Source organism: Podarcis pityusensis, assembly GCF_964106645.2.
Source record: "Podarcis pityusensis genome assembly, chromosome: 2".
NCBI lineage: Eukaryota > Metazoa > Chordata > Lepidosauria > Squamata > Lacertidae > Podarcis > Podarcis pityusensis.
The window spans coordinates 15,913,800-15,934,028 of record NC_138029.1 but is presented as its reverse complement, the minus strand read 5'-3'; the positions used below and the strand labels follow the sequence as shown (position 1 = coordinate 15,934,028).

At 48.1% G+C, this 20,229-nt stretch overlaps 1 protein-coding gene and 1 long non-coding RNA gene across 2 annotated transcripts in view; one reads left to right on the top strand and one right to left on the bottom strand.

The window, feature by feature from the left end:
- LOC308471154 overlaps nt 1-17,564 on the bottom strand; it is a 36,927-nt gene extending 19,363 nt beyond the window's left edge. Inside the window, exons 1-2 of the long non-coding RNA XR_013982717.1 lie at nt 15,963-17,564; nt 895-1,072 (exon numbers count right to left, since the gene is read on the bottom strand). This is a non-coding gene — a long non-coding RNA (uncharacterized lncRNA). The remainder of the gene's footprint in view (nt 1-894; nt 1,073-15,962) is intronic.
- The window catches only part of AMHR2 (anti-Mullerian hormone receptor type 2), a 35,657-nt gene that overhangs the window by 13,329 nt on the left and 2,099 nt on the right, over nt 1-20,229 (top strand). Inside the window, exons 3-9 of the mRNA XM_080994699.1 lie at nt 983-1,063; nt 6,037-6,176; nt 9,808-10,035; nt 10,653-10,767; nt 12,243-12,403; nt 13,574-13,721; nt 18,258-18,394. Coding sequence (XP_080850825.1) covers nt 983-1,063; nt 6,037-6,176; nt 9,808-10,035; nt 10,653-10,767; nt 12,243-12,403; nt 13,574-13,721; nt 18,258-18,394 — 1,010 coding nt within the window. The remainder of the gene's footprint in view (nt 1-982; nt 1,064-6,036; nt 6,177-9,807; nt 10,036-10,652; nt 10,768-12,242; nt 12,404-13,573; nt 13,722-18,257; nt 18,395-20,229) is intronic.

Here is a 20,229-nt window from a genome sequence, read left to right as displayed (position 1 = left end):
ATGAGTAGAATGTGTGCTTTTATTTAAAATGCATCTCTGCGTTATTTGTGGGGCATAGGAATTCGTTCATTTTTTCCTCTCCAAAATACAGTGGTACCTCAGGTTAAGTACTTAATTCGTTCCGGAGGTCCGTACTTAACCTGAAACCATTCTTAACCTGAAGCACTATTTCTGGGTTAGCGGAGTCTGTAACCTGAAGCGTATGTAACCTGAAACGTATGTAACCTGAGGTACCACTGTATAGTCCGGCCCCCCACAAGGTCTGAGGGAGAGTGGACCGGCCCCCTGCTGAAAAAGTTTGCTGAGCCCTGGTATATGTTCTACTCTTTGCAGAATAGCGCAAGGAAAAGGCAGGCCCCTGCCCTCAAGAAGCTTTACAATCGATTGCAGCCTTTGCTAGCAGGTCCCTTCCAGCTATTTGCGGCCATGTGCAACTCCCACCAGCCCCAGATAGAATGTGTACGGGCCTTGCACTGTTGCTTCTTTTGCACAAGTTTGCACAAAGTGTTGCAGCGATTGCCTTTCCTGGTTCTCCCTGCCAGAGCAATGTAGTTACCACATCAAGGCCTTCAAAAGTGGGAAGGCAACAGGGAGGATGCAGGAATGTTGGCTGTCGAGATGAGAAGGGGGCTGCCTATGGAGTGGGAGATGTCCTTTCCCCCCCTGCCCAATTTTAATTTTAATTAAAACATCAGAGGAAAGTGCCGTGGAGATGGAGGGAAGCTGATGCCAGGGTTGGGCAGAGAGGTTTTGGAGAAGGACATGCCAGAGGCCCGAGAGCACCTGGAGGGAGGGAGGAGGAGCGGCTGGTGGGATCGAAGCCCGAGGCTTGGAGCCAAGAGGCTTGGGAGTGCACACCCTGGGAAACGGGTTTACAAGAGATTGTTCTCCTACCGCCTCCTCCGAAATGTGGAACGCGCTGAACCGATTCTCCCACCGCAGTGGAGATGTTTGTGATCACCTTCCCCTCTTATCTCTGCAGCTGCGTCACTGCCCAGTGGGAACATCTGGATCATTACCTCCTGCATTCTTCTGCTCTTCCTGGGCTGTCTGGCGTTTCTAGGTATTGTGACTTTGGGGGTGGGGGTGGGAGCAGTGGCGTAGCGTGGGGGGTGCCAGGGGGGCCGGCCGCACCGGGCGCAACATCTGGGGGGGCGCGCTCGCTGCCTCCAGAGTCGCCGAAGAGCCTCGGGCGCAGGCTGTAGCAGAGCCCCATGTCTCGTGGAACCGACGAGCTGTGCGCGCGCCCGGGCTGAAGGCGTCCGGCAGGCAGCGGCTCTCAGCCCCGCGCGTCAGGGCCGCGGAGGACGTGCCAGGCAGCCCCTCCTCACAGCCCCGCCTCCGCTGCTGCTGCTGCAGCTGCTGGGCCATGTTGCATTTTCCTCGCCTCTCTGCCCCCCTCCTCCTCCGGGCAAGCGGCGTGGTTTGGGCGGCAGCGCCAGCAGCAACTCGACTCAGATCGGCAGGTTAGGGGTTGGGGGGGGGGCGCAAATTACTTGCCTTGCCCCGGGTGCTGACAACTCACGCTACGCCGCTGGGTGGGAGCAAGGCATTTGCTTTTTTAAAAAACATTTTTTTTTTAAATTCAAAGTTATAACAAAACATATTATCCAAAAACATATCATTCCCCCCCATTTTTCCTCCCTGCCCCCCCCCACAGAACCCACCCCCTACCCCACCCCCCGACTTCCCTCAGTTCCAGTCTTTGGTTTCTCCAATAATGCTATTTTCTGCATGTTACAAAGTTGTATAGATCCTCAAACTGTTTAGCTGATTATTATCAGTAAAAAAATTGTGAATGTTTATTCAAAACCTGCCAAGGAGTCCAGTTCGCTTTGTTGCGTCTTCAGATACTTTGCGAAAGGTTCCCATTCATTCTTAAAATCACAGTTATCCTTGTCCCGTAGCTTATATGTCAATTTTGCCAGTTCTGCATAGTCCGTCAATTTTTCTTGCCATGATTCTTTAGTTGGGGTTTCTTCAGTCTTCCATCCTTGTGCTACCAGAACTCCTTTGTCGCATACATGAAAATGTTTTTCAACTTTTTTGGCAGGTTTTTCCCTATGATCCCCAACAAAAATGCCTCGGGTTTTTAAACAAATGTTAAATGGAACATTTTCTTCAATTCATTGTATATCATTTGCAATAAGGGTTGCTACACAGCAACATTCAGCTAGAGGTGAGGGAAGAAGGGAGCACATCTGCAGGCTGCTCAGAGAACGGCGACAGCATACTCTCTGCTTGCCTTGCATAGAAAACCCAAACGCACAGAATGGGCGCCAGGAGTCAGCATTGCTGGGCACCAGCTGATGCCCAAAACTCAGCAGGGGCTCCAGTGATGACCCCCCAAACCCACTGGCCTTGCACTACCTCCAGCCAGCTCTCTCCAAGCATGTAAACAGTGACTTCTGTTTTGCTGTCTTCTGGGTAGCAATGCAGATTGGGCTAGTGATATGGACTGGATAAGAGCCCATATAGAGTCCTTACATAGGTTCCCTATTGGTAGGAGAGAATAACAGAGGCCAGCCAGAGTATATTGAGAAGCAAAGCAGCTAGTAAGCCTGATCTTTATTATCTGTTGCAACAGGGTGCTCCCCTCACCCCCAGGAGAGAGGAGGAGCCCAGAAAAATGGCGCGCAAGGCCTTATAAAGACTGTTGAAATTGCCACACTGTAGATCAAGACCACCCCCAGAAACATCATACATACATCACAGAAGGGGTGTAACCTAAGACCACCCCTCAGATACATCCTACCTACATCACAGAAAAGGCGGTCTTAAAACAGAAATTTGAATGTTGTTTTTCTCCTGTCATTGTTTATCTCCTGTCTGGCAGGTCACTTGATTGGATTGCCTGGGAAGCCTGGCCAGTCTTTTGTAATGATAAATACTTAGTTCCTGGGCCAGGTCACAGGCTCACACCCTATTCATATCTTAAATGTGTCCTTAAGACAGGATTTGTGAGGAAAGAGACAATGGGAGGTTTCCCACTTTGACCTTGCAGAGAAAACATTTGCTCAGTTTAGGAATCAAAATGGTTCCAGGTTGGTCTTCCTGTGCTGATCTATGTACGTGCTTGGTTGGTACGCTTATGAACATTACCATATATCTAAGACCATAAAATTCCTATCACACAACACATGGCTTAACTATGGAACTCCCACCCACAGGAGAGGCAGTGATGACTCCCAACTTGGATGGCTTTAAAAGAGAATGAGGCAAACGCATGGAAGAGAAGTCTATGGGAGGCAGCACAATGCTTCTGAATACAGTGGTACCTTGGTTCTCAAACTTAATCCGTTCCGGAAGTCCATTCCAAAACCAAAGCGTTCCAGAACCAAGGCGCGCTTTCCCATAGAAAATAATACAAAACGGATTAATGCGTTCCATGCTTTTAAAAACAACCCCTAAAACAGCAATTTAACATAAATTTTACTATCTAGCGAGACCATTGAGCCATAAAATGAAAGTAATAATCAAAGTACTGTACTATAAAATAAATAAGACAGTATTGTAGATGATAAAAATTAAAATCAAACTTTTTTATTACCTGCACTGATGATAGTCGTTGTTTGGATGGGGGGGGGGAGCGCTTTTATCCATTTCTGCAGTCACACAATCAATCAATCAATCAGTAGCTGAACTGGGTTTCATATAGTCACAAAAACAAATTAACCGAAAAAGCCTCAAAAACGCAAAATAAATAGCAAAAACAAAAGCGCCAAACTTAATCCGTTGCAGAAGTCCATTTGACTTCCAAAATGTTTGAAAACCAAGGCGCAGCTTCCGATTGGTGCAGACGCCCCGGAAACAATAGCTGACAGCTGCATCGGACGTTCGGCTTCTGAGAAACGTTCGAAAACCAGAACACTTCCGGGTTTTCGGCGTTTGAGAACCAAGGTGTTTTAGAACCAAGGTACAACTGTACCACTGGAAGCCAGCAGAACGCTTGGATCCTGCTTGTGGGTTTTCCACAGGCTTTTGGTTGGCCACCATGAGAACACCATGGAGTACGTGGACTATTGGCCTGATCCAGCAGCTGTTCTGGTGTTCTTATTTAGAGAGGCAGGAGCAGGGCGGTGCTGACTAGACCAGTAGGGAGTGCTGACCAGCCCTGACTCCGATATCCATGCCTACGGCCCAAACAGTCTGCACTGAGAGGAGTTCTGTGTGTACAAACATACCGTATTTTTCGCCCTATAGGACACACTTTTCCCCCTCCAAAAATGAAGGGGAAATGTGTGTGCGTCCTATGGGGCGAATGCAGGCTTTCACTGAAGCCTGGAGAGCGAGAGGGGTCGGTGCGCACGGACCCCTCTCGCTCTCCAGGCTTCAGGAAGCTATCCGCAAGCCATGGGAGCCTGCGGAAGTTCCCACCGGGCTCCCTAGGCTTGCGGACAGCAGCCTGCACCTCGAAGCCTGGGGTGCGCTGAGCAGCGCACCCCGGGCTTCGGGCAGATATACGCAAGCCTGGAGAGCCCGGCGGGAGTTCCCGCCGGGCTTCCAAGGCTTGCAGATAGCAGCCTGTTCTGGGGGCTAGGGTCAGGGGAAGCTCGGGCATCCCCAGCCCCAAGCCTGGGGGGGGGGGGAAATAAATTTTTTTCCTTTATTTCCCCCCCCCCAAACCTAGGTGCGCCCTATAGGGCGAAAAATACAGTACGTACAAAGGCTTCCACAGAATCTGGAACCTGGCACAATCCCGAACACTGTCGCACTTAGATCCTCTCAAAGGATCTCTCACACGCTGTGCTTGTCATTATTACAGGCATTACATTAGGAATGGGTATGTGTGTGTAGTTTATTTCTGAGAAGCAAACACACTCTCATGTAGCAGCCACAAGCCAAGACTTCACCAAATGTGATCTTTTAAAAGTAGCCAAGATATGGGAGCAATGCATTGTATTCGTGGCTATTTTTCTAGAAAAAGAGGTGCCAGAACTCACCGTGAACTTGTTGTCTTGTAAAGGCAGTGGCGCACACCTGAGAGGTGCTGGAACTGAGTTCCTGTGAGTTCTGGCTGAAAAAAAGCCCTGAATGTATTTATTATTTATTATGCCCCACCTTTTTCTCTGAGGAGCTCAAGGTGGGGTGTGTGATTCTCCCCATCCCCTTTTAATTCCCACAACAACCCTGAAATATACTCGGAATCCTGTAGTGATTTCATGCTCTTTATTGCAGCTTGTAAAACAGTGATTTAATTGCCCCCCAAACCTCAGGCTTTTATATACATTATTTACACAATGGCTGATTCTGCTTCCTTCCTGGGGCCTGATTGGTCTTTTCCTGCAGGCCAATCAGTTGTTGCATTCTACGATCCTACTTGCCTATTGTTCTAGGATCTAAGCTTAGTACATAACAAACCATGTGAGGTAGGTTATGCTGAGAGTCAGTGACCGGCCCAAAGTCACCCAGTGAGCTTCATGGTCAAGTGAAGATTTGAACCTTGGCTGCTCCCAGGTCCTAGTCTGACACTTTAACCACTACATAAAGGTAAAGGGACCCCTGACCATTAGGTCCAGTCGTGGCCGACTCTGGGGTTGCGGTGCTCATCTCGCTTTATTGGCCGAGGGAGCCGGCATACAGCTTCTGGGTCATTATTAAGCCGCTTCTGGCGAACCAGAGCAGAGCATGGAAACGCCGTTTACCTTCCCGCCGGAGCGGTACCTATTTATCTACTTGCACTTTGACGTGCTAGGTTGGCAGGAGCTGGGACCAAGCAACGGGAGCTCACCCCGTCGCATGGATTCAAACCGCCGACCTGATTGGCAAGTCCTAGGCTCTGTGGTTTAACCCACAGCGCCACCCGCGTCCCAAAACCACTACATACCTCACTGAAATTTCAAGTTTGGGTGAGGAAAGGCTGAGCAGGATTTCTAGTGGCCAGGGATCATGGCTCTTCGTTGCCTTTGCCCCTCCCCATGACCAGCAGTACAAATTAGGCAAACATATGAACGCCTGCGTAATTTGTGCAGGACTTTGATAATTTTGGGACGCGTGTCTTGCTGCAGGAGCAAATATATTTTTCTTTCCTTGTAGTTCTAAGGCAGTGGAAAGTCCTTGCTGTGCTCCTGAGCCCAGAAGAAAGCGGTGAGCTCACCAAGGTGACTACGAGCTCGGAGCCAAAAACCGAGAGGAAACTGCCCACACAGGAGCTTCCAGATCTCCAGTTCCTTCAGGTATCAGTTGTGGGGGACCATGGGCCCACTGAGAGTCACCCTAGTTTGCTTGCTTTATCCGTGGGAAACGCCAACCTGGTTTCGGAGGCAGCCCAATGCATTTGGGCACGTGAGGCAAAACACAAAATGGCGCTCCTCCCCACAGGGGAAGAAGGGATGAGGGAAGATCTACGTCAGTAACAAGCAGGCAATAAATATAAACACGAGGAACAGGGTGGGAGCAGACCAGTAGCATCTCCTCTTTTCCAAAAGGAGGGAACACTACTGAGGAGACGGCAGATCCAGCCTCCAAGGAGTGCATTGCAGCTGTTGCTGGCACCATGGCAGCGCAGACAGTGCATTTCTTGGAGGCCAGATCTGCTGCTCATGTGGATCCTGCCGCCTGAGGCAGTTGCCTCACTTTGCTTCATAGGTGGGCAGGCTCTGGTGCAGTAGCCCTGTTCTCTTTTGCATCTGACCTTGCTGCACGCTCCTGTGTCGTTTTTGCCTTCTCCTTACAATCCCAATTGCTTCAAGTTACGTTAAAGTAGGGTTGCCGTTTTTCAAAAACTGAAAATCCGGACAATCTCCATGCCCTTACCACAGCAAAAAGACCAATATATTAATAATAATATTATAATAATAATTTATTATTTATACCCTGCCCATCTGGCTGAGTTTCCCTAGCCACTCTGGGCGGCTCCCAATCAAGTGTTAAAAACAATACAGCATTAAATATTAAAAACTTCCCTAAACAGGGCTGCCTTTAGATGTCTTTTAAAGATAGGATAGCTGCTTATTTCCTTCACATCTGAAGGGAGGATGTTCCACAGGGCGGGCGCCACTACCGAGAAGGCCTTCTGTCTGGTTCCCTGTAACCTCACTTCTCGCAATGAGGGAACCACCAGAAGGCCCTCGGCGCTGGATCTCATACCGATGAATTGGAAAAATAAAAAACGCAGTTCCCTTCTACGATTGGATTGAAGGCTTATACAAACTTGCAACATATGAACCACTTGCATATAAACGCAGGCTTGCCATGGACAAATTCAGTCACATTTGGAATCCATTCTTAAAAATACTGTAATAGGTTAAGATCAGGTGAAGTATAATAACAACCTTGTAAAATATATAGTTTTGGGTTCCTCCCCCCTTTATTTTCCCTTCTGTTTCTCTTTTGCTTTTTCTTTACGTCTCACCATGTTTAGTGCACATATAATTATGCACTTTTTGTACTTCCAATAAAGATGAAGAAAGAAAAGAAAGAAAGAAAGAAATAGAAAGAAAGATCTCCATTTTTTTTTAAGCTTTATAACTATTTTTTCAGAAATTCACCAAAAAATCAACACTTCCAATATGGGCTGCCATACGCCCGGGAGTCCCCAGACACTGTGGTGGCTTTTCTGAAATTCCACCTGGACACCATTATTGATGGACGAATCCTGGCTATGTCCGGTAGATCCCGGACATATAGCAGCCCTAGTTAAAGGGGCTGTTTCTTAATTGCTTTGTAATATAAGGTTACCAGACGTCCCCGTTTCCCGGGGACAGCCCCAGGATTTACAAATAAGTCCCCATACAAAACCCATTGAAGTTAAAAAGTGTCCCTGAATTCTTTGAAAAAAATCTGGTAACCTTATTGTCATACAACTGATATGGGCCAGAGGAATGTCCATTTGCCTTACTCATAAAGGCTCTCCTCGACTTCCTGTTTGACATCCATCTATCTAATGTTGACGCATCAATGGCATAAAAGTAGCTCCACACCCCCACACCCCTGCTGTTGTATTTCTTTGTCATGATTGCAAAAGAGAAGGCTTGACTTGTGATGGCAGTGTTGTCCCAACAGACACCCGGAAGGAAAGAAAGCACCCTTTGATGACTAGTGTGCTATTTGTGCCGTGTATGAGAGTTGTTCATCTGGTACAGAAAGCAGAAGAAAGCCATTTTTAAACTGATTATATATTCCAACCACTGTGAACAGTTGTGCTGCAAACTGATTGGAGCAAAATCCAGTTTAAGGTTCATCTGTGTGGAGGCATTCTGTGAACGGCTAAACTCAGAATTCTGAATACCGGCAAAAAACTACAGTTCCCAGAATTATTCTCTAGGAAGTGGGGGAGAGGGGTTGCCTTTGCTGTTAAGCTTGTATTTATGCCCTGAGGGTCGCTGCCCTTCTGTCTTTCCCCACTCTAACCACAAAGACTAGAAGCTTGCACGGTTTGTGAGATGACGATCACATGGGGTAGAAAGCAAGGTATGCTCAGTTTCAAAATGTCTTCCAGATTAACAGCTTTTTGAACTTAAATTGTGCATTTCAAGAATAATGGGATCTGCTATACAGGGCAAAGCAGAGACATCACCTTGCCAACAAAGGTCCGTATAGTAAAAGCTATGGTTTTCCCAGTAGTGATGTATGGAAGTGAGAGCTGGACCATAAAGAAGACTGATCGCTGAAGAATGGATGCTTTTGAATTATGGTGCTGGAGAAGACTCTTGAGAGTCCCATGGACTGCAAGAAGATCAAACCTATCCATTCTTAAGGAAATCAGCCCTGAGTGCTCACTGGAAGGACAGATCGTGAAGCTGAGGCTCCAATACTTTGGCCACCTCATGAGAAGAGAAGACGCCCTGGAAAAGACCCTGATGTTGGGAAAGATTAAGGGCACAAGGAGAAGGGGACGACAGAGGATGGGATGGTTGGACAGTGTTCTTGAAGCTACCAGCATGAGTTTGACCAAACTGCGGGAGGCAGTGGAGGACAGGAGTGCCTGGTGTGCTTTGGTCCATGGGGCCACAAAGAGTCAGACACGACTAAACAACAACAACAAACAGGGCTGTGCTTAGAGTTAGGAAGTGTATGCTAAAATTTGCCATAGCCTTCCCCCAACTGGTCCTCTCCAGATGTATTGCAGCATTATTATTATTATTATTATTATTATTATTATTATTATTATATTACATTTTTATACTGCCCTTCATCCAAGGATCCCAGGGTGGTTTACAATATAAAAACACAAAAATACATAGCACAGTAACAAACTAAAACAATAACACACACACACGAGTTTATAATTAATTAATTAGGCAAAGAAGAAGAGTTTGGATTTGATCTCCCGCTTTATCACAACCCGAAGGAGTCTCAAAGTGGCTAACATTCTCCTTTCCCTTCCTCCCCCACAACAAACACTCTGTGAGGTGAAAGAGGCTGAGAGACTTCAGAGAAGTGTGACTAGCCCAAGTTCACCCAGCAGCTGCATGTGGAGGAGCGGGGAAGCGAACCCGGTTCACCAGATTACAAGTCTACCGCTCTTGACCACTACACCACCCTGGCTCTACACCACACAAAGGCCCGGGAGAAGAGGAATATTTTTGCCTGGCACCTAAAAATATCTAACAAAGGCACCGAGTGAACCTCCCTGGGGAGAGCATTCCACAACCAGGGGGCCACCACAGAAAAGGCCCGTTCTCTTGTTGCTGCCCTATGGACCTCTCATGGAGGAGGCACACAAAGAAGGGCCTCCGATGATGGGCCAGGTCGGTTCTTACTATTGCTCATGCCAGATGGGGGTGGTGGGAATTGTATTCCAAAGCATCTGAAGGGCGCCGGGTTGAGGAAGGCTCTTTCACCCAAATTCTTTTTGCCCCACAGGTTCTCCATGAGGGGCAGTTCTCCAAGCTGTGGCAAGGAACATTCCGCCAGCAGCCTGTGGCCATTAAAGCCTTCCCTGCTTTGTGCTACCGGCAATTTGCATCCGAGTGGGCTGTGCACAGCCTCCCGCTGATGAGCCATGACAACGTTGTGCAGCTTGTGGCTGCCGGGTGTGGAGGACCACACAAGGAACAGGGGGGCCTCCTGGTGCTGACACTCTACCCGTTGGTGAGTGCCATACTAGTGATATGATTCAGGTTGTGCCCAGGCAATGGTGCACACAAGTGGCAATTTATACATGTGTGTCTGGAGCAAATATTTGCCTGCATAAAATAATGCACAAACATTATTTGCCTGATTACAAGCACAGCACGGTGCATTTTATGTGCTTACCTTCTTGTTCTATAAGTTGGAACGACTCTGGGGTTGCAGCGCTCATCTCACTTTATTGGCCGAGGGAGCCGGCGTACAGCTTCCGGATCCTGTGGCCAGCATGACTAAGCTGCTTCTGGCAAACCAGAGCAGTGCACGAAACGCCATTTACCTTCCCGCCGGAGCGGTACCTATTTATCTACTTGCACTTTGATGTGTTTCAAACTGCTATGTTGGCAGGGAGCTCACCCTGTCTCGGGGATTTGAACCACCAACCTTCCGATCAGCAAGCCCTAGGCTCTGTGGTTTAGACCACAGCGCCACCTGCATCCCTCTAAAGGAGTACAGTAGTCCCCAGCTAAAGCCTTATTCTCACAGTCAGCAGTCTTCTCAGTTCTGCAATTCTCACACATTTGCAGTTGTCGGACTGCTCTAGTTTATGTGCATTGAGTTGCATGGTGCTTTCTTCACAGGGGTCCCTACGGCATTTCCTCATGCAACATGTTTGTTCCTGGGACGTCACTCTCAAGCTAGGGTCCTCCCTTGCCAAGGGCCTTGCTTTCTTACACAAGGAGCTGTGGAAGGAAGGTAAGAGGCAGTGGGCCCAGGGGTGCTCATCATCATCATCATGTGTTTTATTGTTCCTTAGATGTATGGGAAGGGGCGGTACCTGTGGTGGGGAACATGTTGTCCTCCTTCTGGGTAGTTTATCCACCAATGTTCTCATTGCTCTAATCTGTGGCTCCAAGAAGCTGTGAGCGACAGCAGCCACCCCGTGGGAACAGCTGTGACTAGCTGGCTAAACCAGGTGAGGGCAACTGATGGGTCTTAAACGGTGAGTTACGGATTCCCCTACATGCAAGGACAGGTTCCAGTGGAAGGAGTGGGTGAGACCAATAGTGGGCCCAATGGACAAGAAGGCGCTTTCTGCACGAGTTGTAGAGGAAAATGAGGGTCATGTTGTAAGAAAAACTGTTCCTTTTCCCTTATGGCGTATTCTGGAGCCGGTATAGAGATCTTAAGTGGGTTCCCTATTGGTAGGAGAAAATAACAGAGGCCAGCCAGAATATACAGTGGTACCTCGGGTTACAGACGCTTCAGGTTACAGACTCCACTAACCCAGAAATAGTACCTCGGGTTAAGAACTTTGCTTCAGGATGAGAACAGAAATCGTGCAGCGGCGCAGCAGCAGCAAGAGGCCCCATTAGCTAAAGTGGTACCTCAGGTTAAGAACAGTTTCAGGTTAAGAATGGACCTCCAAAATGAATTAAGTTCTTAACCCGAGGTACCATTGTACTGAGAAGCAAAGCGGCTAGTAAGCCTGATCTTTATTAAACTGTTGCAACAGGGTCCCCACTCACCACACGCAGGAGGGAGGTGAACCCTGAACAATGGTGCGCAAGCACTTCTATAGACTTTTGAAATTGCCCACCCTGCAGCCCAAGACCAACACCCCTAAATATCATACATACATCACAGAAGGAGGCGGTCTACAGCAAAAATCCTGCTTGCCAAGATACCTGATAATGGTCACTGATTGCATTGCCTGGGCTGACTGGCCATTCTTTTGTGATGGTTAATACTTTAGCTCCTGAATCCAGGTCACAGACTCACCTTATTCATACGCAAATACGCCCTTAAAACAGGCTTTGCAAACAAAAAGACAATGGGTAGGCTTTCCCCATTTGCCTCCCTTACTGCAGAGGAATATTTGAGGTCATTGGGAGAGTCAAAATGGCTTCAGGATTGCTCTCCCATGCTATTTCAGAAACATGGTTCATATATTTAGATATGTGTGCATTATGAATATTCTGTGTTTGAGACCTTAAGATTCTTATAACAGTCGGATGGGACTCATCAACCTGGGAAAGTCGCCCGTCTACCTGAAATCTTTTAAGTGGGAATGCTTGGGGGGTCAAACCTTTTCCCATGCAACCCTGTGCTCTGTTTCTTCCTCTCTCTGCTTTCTCCCCGCTGCTCATTGTCTTGATAAATTCATGGTGGGTGAAGCCTGAGCTTTGGGTCAGCCATGCCACCGCTAACACCCTTTGTCTTGGTACCAGGCCTGCATAAACCTGGGGTGGCACACCGAGACCTGAGCAGCCAGAATGTGCTGGTGCGGGAGGACAGGACCTGCGTCATCACGGATTTCGGCCTCGCCATGACTTTACCTGCGCGCCACGAGGCGTGGAGAGAGGGCCCCACGGAAGGCATTGTCCGCAAGGTACCTGCATCGCTAAGGGGTTGAACGGAACGAGAAGCAGTTTGGATAGGGGTAGCATCAAGGCTTGGCAATATCGGGGTACAAGAAGATTGTGGGGGTGGCAATTGCAGGGCTGCTCAACCATTAGACAGAGGGAGATGTTGCGGGGACAAAGCAGCAGCAAAGCGATAGAGGACACAGCTATGTGCCACATGACATAAATATTGATTCTATAAGCTGCCTTGGAACTGGGCTGCGTAGGGCAAGGGAGTCCTCAGTGCTTTGCAAAACTTACTGCCTGCTGCTCTGGCTAAGGAAATTGCTCAAAATATGCAAAGTCTGCTTCCTTTATTCAGTTCACAGAATTTATTTCCTTCTCACATTTACACCCCACCTTTCCTCCAAGCCACTCAGGGTTGTCCCAGTTTTCTCTCCTGTTGTATTTTAATTGCTGCAACCTGCCCTGGGACTTTAGGGTGAAGGTCAGGTAATAAATTGTAGTGATAACAGCAACAACAACCTTGTGAGGTAGTTTAGGCTGAGAGAGCAGAACAGGCCCATCATCACCATGTGATTCATTTCAGCAGGGGTTTGAAGTCAAGTCTCTCTCTGGCTGGAAGACAGAACTCTAAAACATGATGCCTGTATCATCTTGGTTGCCCTCTTCTGCACACAGTATTTCTAGTGTGGTCTGACTAAGGCAGAATAGAGCGTACTATTACTTCCCTTGATCTGGGCACAATCCTTCTGCTGATGCAGCCTAGAATAGCATTAGCCTTTTTTGCTGCTGCATCACACTGTTGACTCATGTTCAGCTTGTGGTCCACCCAAACCCCTAGATGCTTTCCACATGTACTGCTAGCAAGCCAGGTATCCCCCACCCTATATTTGTGCACCTGGTTCTTCCTGCCCATGTGCAGAACCTTACATTTGTCCCTATTGAAATTCATTTTGTTAGCTTGCGCCCAGTTCTCCCATCTGTTAAGGTCATTTTGAATTCTAATTCTGTCTTCTGCAGCATTAACTACCCCTCCCAGTTAGGTGTCACCTGCAAATTTGATTTCAATTCCTTCCATTTAGCTTTGGCCCAGGGTGTACAAGGGCAGGATGTGCCAACTCTGAGCATTACCATTTCCTATCCAAAGCTTGCATTAAGCAGCTGGTGTCATAATTCACCCACATTCTCCCTAGGCAGGGGCTCCACGCTACATGGCTCCTGAAATTCTGGACGAGAGCTTGAACCTGCAAGACTTGGGCTCGGCACTGAGGCAGGCTGACGTCTACTCCATGGCACTGGTGCTGTGGGAAAGCCTGATGAGATGCTCTGCACTCTTCCCAGGTGAGCAAACGAAAGAGAGGATGAGAGAGGCAGCCTAGTACTGCTCATCCACAGCCCCAAAGGTCATCACCCCATTACAGAACACGGGTGGCGCAGTGGTCTAAACCACTGAGCCTCTTGGGCTTGCCAGTCAGAAGTTTGGCGGTTCGAATCCGCATGTCAGGGTGAGCTCCCATTGCTCTGTCCCAGCGCCTGCTAACCTAGCAGTTTGAAAGCACACCAGTGCAAGTAGATAAATAGGTACCACTGTGGTGGGAAGGTAAACAGCATTTCCGTGTGCTCTGGTTTCCGTCACGGTGTCCCGTTGTGCCAGAAGCGGTTTAGTCATGCTGGCCACATGACCTGGAAAGCTGTCTGGAGACAAACACCGGCTCCCTCAGCCTGAAAGCGAGATGAGCGCCGCAACCCCATAGTCGCCTTTGACTGGACTTAACCGTCTAGGGGTCCTTTACCTTTTTTCATCACCCCATGCATCTTTTTTATCAACATTATTCCTATTTCTGGGCGCTTCCAGGCTGTCTCTATTTTTGGGTGGGATTCAGTCACATACCGGCAAATTTGGATTGTGCAGTTAGAGTTGGGGAGAAGGGTATGTCACAACAGAGCCACCAAAAGGCTAGACATTTTGCAATAAGGAAAGTCACAGGGAAACAAGCAGGAAAGTGGAGGATAACACATCGTCTAACCTCACTGCAAATAAATCCAATAGCTGACTGTTGTCTAATCTCCCTGCAAACAAGTTTGGGGGAAGGCCCAATAAACAGGTCATCTGGAAGCAGCCTCTGTCATTCCACAAAAAATGTTTGTAGCTTTTCACAAATGCAACAAGCCAACAAATGGTGAGGCTGAGCACAGAGCATTGCAGTTGTAGCAGCTTCTGGCTCACTCCCCACCTGCTCCACCTTGGGGAGTTCAAAAAGCTCTCATGGGACAAGTGCTCTTTTAACTCCTAAAGCCCTTGCCCATGGCTGCAGAGTGGTCTGGCTCTCTTGCACACTGGCCGTCAGCAGCGTCAGTGACAAGCCTGTGTGCTCTCCAGACAGGGCTGGCCTGAGACCTTTTGGTGCCTGAGGCAAGATGTGCCAGCAGTGCTCCCCTGCCCCCAAAATCTGGGCCCACACCCTGGTGGGGTGACAGGAGTATGCTGCCTGAGGAGGGTTGCTTCACTGGTGCACTGGCCATGCCAGGGCAGCAAGCTAGCTTAGGAGCTGCAGGGCAGACTACATGATGCACCTTTCTAGCGACTTTCCACCCCTCAAAATTTGCCACCTGAGGCAGCTGCCACACTCTGCCTCTAGGTAGAGCCGGCCCTGCCTCCAGTTGCTGTTGAGCTCCATCTCCCATCAGCCCCAGCTAGCAGAGCCAATGGGCAGGAATGATGGACTCCAGCAACACTTGGAGGGCCACAGATTCCTCATTCCTGATCTATAGCTATTTGATCCGCTGGCACAGTTAGGAGGTGGGTTCTGCTCCCTGAGGCATACTGTCACCTGGTTTGCAGATGCTTCCGCCATTTGACAGTGGCCTCAACTTCCATCTCAAGGTCCCACTGCCAGATGCAGGGAAACAGGATGGCTTCTGAAGTGAGGGTGATGGTGTGGATTGTGCTACCACCTGGTGACAGTTCCAGGGCATGGCATGCTGTTGATGAAAAACAAGCGTTTTCTGCTCACGCACTCAGCTTTTGGGACGGGATTGAGCTCCAGGCGTGAGGGTATCTTGGGAGGGTTGCCATATGCCCAGAATTTCCAGGACATAGCCGGAAACAGTGTCCTGGCGGGAATTGGAAATCACCATGTCAGAAGTGTAGATGTTGGTGAATTTCCTTTAAAATAGCTGTGTCCAGATTTTCACTTTTTGAAATATGGCAGCCCTATACAGTGGTACCTCTGGATGCAAACAGGATCCGTTCCAGAGCCCCGTTCACATCCTGAAGTAAACGCAACCCACACCTGTGCGTGCGCGGGTTGCGGTTCGCCGCTTCTGCGCATGCGTGTGACGTCGTTTTGACCGTCTGCGCATGCGTGAGCGGTGAAACCCGGAAGTAACACGTTCCGTTACTTCCGGGTCGCCGTGCGAGCACAACCCAAAAGCACTCAACCTGAAGCAACTTCAACCCGAGGTATGACTGTATCCTGGTATTCACACTATCTCCCATTCTCACACAGTTTTCTGGATCCTTTCCCTCTCTCTATTCTTCAGACATTTATATTGTTCCTGACAAGAGCCTTCTCACTTTACCTTGATAGTTGTCCTGTTCATCAGCCTTATGAGTCATGGCTTTGCTGAGTCACAACATGGTTGGCACCTGGAGTCCCCGGCCTGTTCCTAGGGCCCGGGGGCTGGGGCCCCACCGCTAAAGCCTGCCCTGAGCCTCAGTTTTACAGTGCTTAAGGTGTGGAAACAGCCAAACCTAAGAATGCATATTTTTGCTAGTTAGCACGAGGAGGAGTTAGTTCTACAGAGCTGTATTGCTGATAGGCGGACTATAATATATAGACTCAGACTATAGAAATACAATTGGTAGAGAGGGCTCTGTGTGATGTCATTTCCCCTTCTCTCCTGGAAAGGAAGGAGCATATAGTGCTTCCTGTTCCTCTCTCACTTCCTTTTGACCAGCCATGAGGGCAGCCATGTCTTGTGCTTGCTCCATCTCCTGGCACATGCCTGACACTGGTTATACTGTAAACATAAGTATTTTGCCTGCATAGGTTTTACTGCTGCCATTGCTGTGAACTGATGCATATAAGTAAATCTCAATTTTAAACTTACTTTCCAAGTTTTCGCCTAATTCTTTGTTAAGCAGGGTGAGAAGGGGGAAGGAAACCAGATTACTTTCTTAGCTTCACGTGCTCAAAACAATTCCTGTGCTTTTAATTTTGCTGCCAAGGATGGGATTTTGAAACTATTCAACCGGCACACATAGGTGCCTGAAGGGATAAGTTGCAATTAATAGATCCTCTTCTGCCCATGAAAACCCATCCCACACAGGGAGCACCAGGAAGCGTGGAGCCACCATTTAAATTTATTTATTATTCATTAAATTTCTATACTGCCCTATATCTGCAGGCCTCTTAAATTTCCTACAGTGACCCAGAATGATTGCTATGGGAAGGGCATTGTAGCAGATTTAAACGGCAGCTCCACACTACCTGGTTCTCATTGATGAGCTGCTGCCCATCATCACCAGGTAAGCCTGCCATTGGGCCTGTTCACTGGCAAAGCAGAGGGATCCCAAGAGAGCACTTTGTCCTCTCAAAACTGGAGCTGGCCCAGAGTGTCTACCCAGGAGGGGCAGGGATGCCATCAGTGATGTCAAAGGCCAGTCGTATGGTAGTGCTCATCAAGCTTCCCCATGTTCAGGTTGTTGCGAGTAGCTAAGAGGGATCAGGGCCCAAAGCAGTGGCGGTTGGGGTGTCTGTGTGGTGTGAGCGCAGTGGCAGGAGTACCTAGTTGGGTCTGCTGCTGTGTCCACACCGCACTGGATTCCTTGCCTCTTGGTTACCAGCAGTAAGCAACACCACCCTGCTTCAGGCCACACTATCAAAGGTAGCATCCAATGTTTGTTCATGACACTCACCAAAGATATTCAAGACAGGAACCTCAATACACAGCAGCTCCACTAGTTGGGCAAAGAAGGACTCCCCACCCCCCCAGTAAATATGTTGGAGCTTGAATGCTGGGAACATGCCGTATCCTCCAAGCTGAAGTGCTTCCGTGAGGGAAGATGTCTGTTTTTTGGTTCTACCTACCTAGTGCTGGATTTACGTATAAGCTAAATAAGCTATAGCTTAGGGCTCCACTCTCTTGTGGCCCCCCCAAAAAATTAAAGGAAAAAAACCCTGGGTGCACATTTCCAATTGTATTTCAGTTCAACAATTACTTTGATAAAATACATATTATTTTTTGTGTGCAAATGGCTTTAGATATTAAGCAAATGGCTTTAATAGATATTTAAATTTAATAATATTTAATAGATATTTAATATTTAGATATTAAAGCAAATGGCTTTAGCTTTAGGTCCATAAATTACCATATAGCATATATTCAACACAATTTGTTGTTGACAGAAGGACAGCTGGACATATAAATGGCCCCATTACCTTCAGTAGCTTTAGGGCCTCATCAAACCTAAATCCAGTCCTGTATCTACCACTGATATTTGGGTTAGTAGAGTGATTAAGCCTCCAAATCTAGACTACAGGCACTTTATGGAGCTCCTGCATGAAAGCTTAAAAAAAAAAAATCCTTTCCACTTGGTGGGACTCAACACACTAACTATAACACTGGATAACCTCTGTGATTTGACCTAATTCACAGCAGGGCTGAGAGATGCTGGCATGGACACTCACTCGCCCTCACACAACTAGGCTGAGCTCACTGAAAGCCGTTTCAGACGTTACAGCTGCCATGCAGAAATAATATTTAGCAGTCTCTGAACGGGGGCTCTGAAGTATGAACAGGTTCTAGATTGTGGGATGCTGGGTAGTGCAGTGAGCCCCGTCTTCAACCTCACCGGCTTCTGCCTCTCTCCAGAAAACAGGGTTCCTGAGTTCCAGCTGGCCTATGAAGCAGAACTGGGCAGCAACCCTACATATAGTCAACTGCGGAGTCTGGCTGTTGTGGAAAGAGGTCGGCCGGCCATTCCAGCTGCTTGGAGGAGAATTGGGCAGGTAAGGTAAAGAAAGGTCTTTGCTCTTGTGATAGGAATTTTGAGGTCTTAGATATATGTTAAATGTTCATAAGTGTACTGTTAAGTTGTGGGCGAACATATCAGACGACACAGCGATTCTTCAAACAGCTCTTGCTTATTCACAGGCCAGAACAGAACTGAACTGAAGGGTTCAGTCAGCCTGCTTATATAGAGCTCCAGTACAACGTAACTGTAACAATTTTCTAAAACTATCCAATCACTGAACGTCACTTTCGATCCCTTATTTGCATAACTATCTACAGTATCCCCCTGCTGGCCCAGGGTGAGAACTTCAGTACATAACACGTACCATCCAAGCACGTACATAGATCAGCACAGGAAGACCGACCTGGAACCATTTTGATTCCTAAAGTGAGCAAATGTTTTCTCTGCAAGGTCAAAGTGGGAAACCTCCCATTGTATCTTTCCTCAGAAATCCTGTCTTAAGGGCACATTTAAGATATGAATAGGGTGTGAGCCTGTGACCTGGCCCAGGAACGAAGTATTTATCATTACAAAAGACTGGCCAGGCTACCCAGGCAATCCAATCAAGTAACCTGCCAGACAGGAGATAAACAATGACAGGAGAAAAACAACATTCAAATTTCTGTTTTAAGACCGCCTTTTCTGTGATGTAGATATGATATATTTGAGGGGTGGTCTTAGGTTACACCCCTTCTGTGATGTATGTATGATATTTCTGGGGGTGCCATCTACAGGGTGGCAATTTCAAAAGTCTTTATAAGGCCTTGCGCACCATTTTTCGGGGTTCCTCCTCCTCTCCTGCGGGTGAGGGGAGCACCCTGTTGCAACAGATCAATAAAGATCAGGCTTACTAGCTGCTTTGCTTCTCAATATTCTCTGGTTGGCCTCTGTTATCTTCTCCTACCAATAGGGAACCTATGTAAGGACTCTATATGGGCTCTTGGATACCCCATAAGGGAAAAGGGCAATTTTTGTTTACAACACTCTCCCAAAGGGTCCTGCTTGAGAATCTGCTAAGGGTTTTGAAATCTTGAGACGCCTCCAGAACGTCAGTATTTTGCGAGAGCGATTCAGTTGCGAAGCAGAACTTTGGGTTTGCACAATTAAAGTGGATTCAAAGAGCTCTGTCATTCTAGGGCAACAAATCTCGCCCCAGTGCGGCAGAGTCATTTTTGGTCAAGGAATGATAATGAAAACTTGAACTGCAGGTGGGAGAGGAGGGAGGGAAGTGTTTTTAATACGGAGGCAGAAAGACTCGGAATCTCTCGCAGTTTATAGCAACTTTGTGAATCAGCCTACCGATATTAGCAGATGATTGAAACGAAAACATTGTCTGCCCACATGGAAGTATGTCAGTCGTTTAGGGTACCCCTGCCCGTACGGGCCAGTCGTGTCCAACTCTAGGGTTGTGCGCCCATCTCACTTAAGAGGCCGGGGGCCAGCGCTGTCCGGAGACACTTCCGGGTCACGTGGCCAGCGTGACGAAGCTGCTCTGGCGAACCTGCACCAGCGCAGCACACGGAAACGCCATTTACCTTCCCGCTATAAAGCGGTACCTATTTATCTACTTGTACTTAGGGGTGCTTTTGAACTGCTAGGTGGGCAGGAGCAGGGACCGAACAACAGGAGCTCACCCCATCGCGGGGATTCGAACCGCCGACCATACGATCGGCAAGTCCTAGGCGCTGAGGTTTTACCCACAGCGCCACCCGCGTCCCTGTCAGTCGTTTATGGTACTGCAAAGGGGATGACAAAATGGCTGCCAGTCTTTTTAAATATATAAAATGTCAGCCACTGTGTTACTTAGAAGCCTGCTTGCTAGCCATTAAA